Source organism: Salvelinus alpinus, chromosome 14, assembly GCF_045679555.1.
Source record: "Salvelinus alpinus chromosome 14, SLU_Salpinus.1, whole genome shotgun sequence".
Classification (NCBI taxonomy): Eukaryota; Metazoa; Chordata; class Actinopteri; order Salmoniformes; family Salmonidae; genus Salvelinus; species Salvelinus alpinus.
In genome coordinates, this window is record NC_092099.1 from 42,691,202 (window position 1) to 42,695,819 (window position 4,618).

At 44.5% G+C, this 4,618-nt stretch overlaps 1 protein-coding gene across 1 annotated transcript; it reads left to right on the forward strand.

Moving 5' to 3' along the window:
- Positions 1–726: 726 nt before the first annotated feature.
- Positions 727–3,406, forward strand: LOC139538923 (motor neuron and pancreas homeobox 1-like). The gene is made up of 3 exons (XM_071341501.1): positions 727–1,559; positions 2,566–2,726; positions 3,005–3,406. Exons 1-3 carry the CDS (start codon positions 1,145–1,147, stop codon positions 3,404–3,406), a joined length of 978 nt encoding a protein of 325 aa, XP_071197602.1. The 5' UTR covers positions 727–1,144.
- Positions 3,407–4,618: the final 1,212 nt, after the last annotated feature.

Below are 4,618 nucleotides of genomic sequence, written 5' to 3' on the forward strand. Positions count from 1 at the left end.
AAATATCCCATGGACAGTATTAATGCAGAAATACACCATGCTGGTTCAGAATCGAAACCATAGCGCCTTTCTCTCACGGTTTGCACTCGTTATAATTCCAATTCAGGCTGCTTCCTAGAATAGTTGACCAGTTCGAAAATAATCTTCCATCCAAATAGTGTATTTGTAGAGTAACCCATATAATATAGTGTTGGCCTATTCAAACAACGATACATTTACTCAAAGTTGTCAGCTACATTTCCAAAACGAATACATTTCTCAACCATTTGGTTATTTATAGTGTCAGGTGATTTGTGTGATAAAAAATATATATATTTAAAAAATAACTGTGCGGTTATGATACATTACTTTTTGTCGGGCTATATTATTATTTGTTTAGGCTACACATGTATAGACGTAAAGTTATTTTGAGCCACACCACCCTGCCGACCATTATGTTTCTTTTTCTGCACTATTTTCTCCGCGCTTTGTGAATTCCACTTGGGGGAAGTCTAAACGGGATCCGTGGGACGTCCCAAATCTGATGTCACCCCACTGAAGTTATATTTTATTAAACGGTTATAGTAAGGGTTAAAGTTAGTTAATGTTTATTGTTAAAGTACAGATTAGGGTAGGGGTTAGGGTTAGGGTTAGGGTATGGACGTCCCAAGGTCTCGGATAGCACTAACCATTCTACGAGCGCCCAAGAAGAACAGTGTGGCGAGCTCGAGCGCACTAGCAGTGTGAACGGGACCGTAAATGAACTCATTATGAAGCTGTCTGATCCGGGGTGTTCGCTGAGATTAGCCAATCAGAGTCTGGGTTGGAGAGCTTCAACAGCAGAGCCGTGTGAGAACATTTGTCAGTTGCAGGTGAAGACGTATTAGCACAGGACAGGACAGGACAGGAGTAGAGGGAGGAGACACTGGAAACAACGCCGGAGAAATTAGGCTAAAACAAAGAAGGATATTGTCAAGATAGCGTAACGTTTTATTATAATTTATTGAGAAAAAACTTAAACATTCTGTGTAACAGCAGTTTTAAAACTCTGGACAAGATGTTCTTTCATTTTGTCTAGATCAACTAATCCGACAAAAACATAACCTAGAACAATTATTCAACTTGCACAATTTGAGTTGGAGAAAAGTTTCAGGAAAGGTCTACAATGGCGAAATCTAAAAACTTTGGAATCGACGCACTATTGGCGCACCGGGACAACTCCCCGGGACTGTGTTTTGAGGACAGCCGTGTCTCTTACCACCCGTCGGAAACAACATCCCCGCAGAGGACCCACAACGGTATCCACATTCAGACCGGAATGATCCACAAACAGGGTCTATTGAACTTCTCCCAGCCGGGACTCACCCAGCTGTCTCAGGGGGCCATCCATGGAATGTATCCCACCCACATGTACCGCATCGCGGCCCTGGGGGGGCAGCACCCTGCCTTTACCTACCCCGGTTTTGTGCAGCATGCCCAGCAGTACCCAGAGCACCTACAGGCGGCAGCTATGGCTGGGTTCCCTCTAGAACACTGGATTAGAGCCGGAATGATGCTTCCAAAACTAGGGGACTATGGTAGTAAGTAGCCTGGAGGGGTCCCATTTTATATTTATTTGAATATATTTAAAATAAGTAACTCTGTCACTGTTCATATTACGAGTTTATTGTGTGATAAGAAAGTAGTTGTAAATAATGTATTATGACAGAATGTTGTCTAACGCTTAAGCCAAATGTATGTATTGTTGCTGCATTATTTTGGTATAGCTTTTCATTTTAATTAATTGCCCCTTTTAATTAAATTATTTGTACTTTTATAATTTCATTGAACAATGTGTGCATTTACTACATTGTGTTATAATGTTAAATAAAATATTAGCTTCGGGTCTTAGATCTTGCTATTTGGAATTATTCCAAATTATGAACTTCGTTTTCAAATAATTTACAAAATTAAGCAGTCGAAAATAAACTATAATTGATTAAATAACATTTTAATGAATAGTCCATAGCCATGCGAGACATTTAACAATAAAGGAACACCTGGGGGAAATAGGGTCCACTTCCGTCAATATAATCCCGGGATAATTTATTCCATTTTCATTAATATAATGTGTTTTATAGCCCTGCTAAAGCAATATCTCGCCGTCCTCACATCACCTGAAAACTAAAGTCCAATAAAACGTATCACCAGGACAGCTTTTAAAGTTGACAGTATTTCTATCTTAAGTCCCCTCCTCCTCCCTTAAAGAACAGCTAAATGAACTTCACATGACCAAGATAATGTTTAAAAAAAAAATAAACAACAACAAAAAAAACACATAAGTACACATATAGATAAAGAAATGTAGGCTGGGTTTTAGGCCAGTACATGTAAAATGCTCTGTGACAACCGCTGATGTAAAAAGAAAAGGGCTTTATTAAACACATTTGATTCATTGAATTGTATTGATATAAAAGAAGAATTTGATAACATGTAAAAGGAATTATGTCAAAACATAGTATTCAGAATAAAACGTATTGTTATTCTTATTATTAGTAATAATAACATGTGATAATAACCTCTCTCTCATGGTCTCCACTCCTCCAGCCTCTTCTCAGGCTAGTCTGATGGGGAAGTGTCGTAGGCCCAGAACAGCCTTCACCAGCCAACAACTACTACACCTGGAGAACCAATTCAAACTCAACAAATACCTGTCCAGACCTAAACGCTTTGAGGTGGCCACCTCTCTCATGCTCACAGAGACACAGGTGAGCATGATGATCATCTCTGAACTGATTTTCAATCCTTTTGTGTAATTGTTTGCCATTTTTTTTAAATTATTTTGTGTCAGGGACCATAGAAAAATAAATATTGCTTCACGATTTAGATACATAGTTCAGATCCCATCTTCAGTCACATAGAGGTCCTACACATTCAGACTCACTAAAATGAGCTGCAGGTTGTTTGACTGACATGCTTATCCTCGTGTGACTGTCGTGTTCTTTTCTGACCTTGTGTTTCCGGGTTCCGTTCGGGTTCCGTTCAGGTGAAAATCTGGTTCCAGAACCGGCGTATGAAGTGGAAGCGGAGCCGCAAGGTCAAGGAGCAGGCAGCCCGTGTCCAGGGGGAATACGACTGCCCAAACAGGGGGAAGAACAGCACCAAGACTGGGTCTGGAGATACCCGGAACTCTGGTACCCTAGAGGATGAGGAGGATCTGGAAGCAGAAGAGGAAGATGAGGAGGATCTGGAAGCAGAAGAGGAAGATGAGGAGAATGTGTTAAGTGCTAGTACACTAGCAGCTGGAGTGGGTTTAGTGTCTCGCCCCACACATTTCCTGAGGCACACCGCTACGGATCTCAGCTATAGTTCTCATGGTTCTTACTCAGAAGATGAACTAGAGGACCGTGGACCTGGGCTGGAGAGGAGGGTTGGGGTGGGGTTATGAGGAGAGTGGGGCTGGAGAGGAGGGGTGGGGTTATGAGGAGAGTGGGGCTGGAGAGGAGGGGTGGGGTGGGGTTATGAGGAGAGTGGGACTGGAGAGGAGGGGTGGGGTTATGAGGAGAGGAGGGGTGGGGTTATGAGGAGAGTGGGGCTGGAGAGGAGGGGAGGGGTTATGAGGAGAGTGGGACTGGAGAGGAGGGGTGGGGTTATGAGGAGAGTGGGACTGGAGAGGAGGGGTGGGGTTATGAGGAGAGTGGGGCTGGAGAGGAGGGGTGGGGTTATGAGGAGAGTGGGGCTGGAGAGGAGGGGTGGGGTTATGAGGAGAGTGGGGCTGGAGAGGAGGGGTGGGGTTATGAGGAGAGTGGGGCTGGAGAGGGGGGTGGGGTTATGAGGAGAGTGGGACTGGAGAGGAGGGGTGGGGTTATGAGGAGAGTGGGACTGGAGAGGGGGGGTGGGGTTATGAGGAGAGTGGGACTGGAGAGGAGGGGTGGGGTTATGAGGAGAGTGGGACTGGAGAGGGGGGGTGGGGTTATGAGGAGAGTGGGGCTGGAGAGGAGGGGTGGGGCTGGAGAGGAGGGGTGGGGTTATGAGGAGAGTGGGGCTGGAGAGGAGGGGTGGGGTGGGGTTATGAGGAGAGTGGGACTGGAGAGGAGGGGTGGGGTTATGAGGAGAGTGGGACTGGAGAGGAGGGGTGGGGTTATGAGGAGAGTGGGACTGGAGAGGAGGGGTGGGGTTATGAGGAGAGTGGGGCTGGAGAGGAGGGGTGGGGTTATGAGGAGAGTGGGATGTTTACTGTGTCCTATTCCCTATATTGTGCCCATAGGACTCTGGTCAAAAGTAGTACACTATATAGGGTGCCATTTGGGATACTCCAAAACAATGTCTCAACACTCACGAGCACGTATCATCACCAACAGTCATGACTAGTGAAGAATGACAATGTAATCCAAAGTAGGCCACTACTCGGCTCAACAGTGGCCCGAAGACATTCACAAATAAGTGACTACAAGTAGTTATTAATTTTCTGTTCATCGTAATTAGCATTACGTTCAACAAGAGTAGCAAAAAGGACTTGATACTAAGTCTGCGTTTACACAGGCATCCCAATTCTGATCTTTTTTCTTCTTTTTTTACACGAATTGTTCTTTTGACCAATCACATCGAATCTTTTCACATGAGCTGATCTGATTGGTCAAAAGACATCAGAATTTGGCTG

Coding starts and splice junctions, on each gene's coding strand:
- LOC139538923 (XM_071341501.1), top strand. CDS start 1,145: ATGGCGAAATCTAAAAACTTTGGAATCGACGCACTATTGGCGCACCGG. Junction 1,560..2,565: donor AAAACTAGGGGACTATGGTA/GTAAGTAGCCTG, acceptor CCACTCCTCCAG/CCTCTTCTCAGGCTAGTCTG. Junction 2,727..3,004: donor TCATGCTCACAGAGACACAG/GTGAGCATGATG, acceptor GGTTCCGTTCAG/GTGAAAATCTGGTTCCAGAA.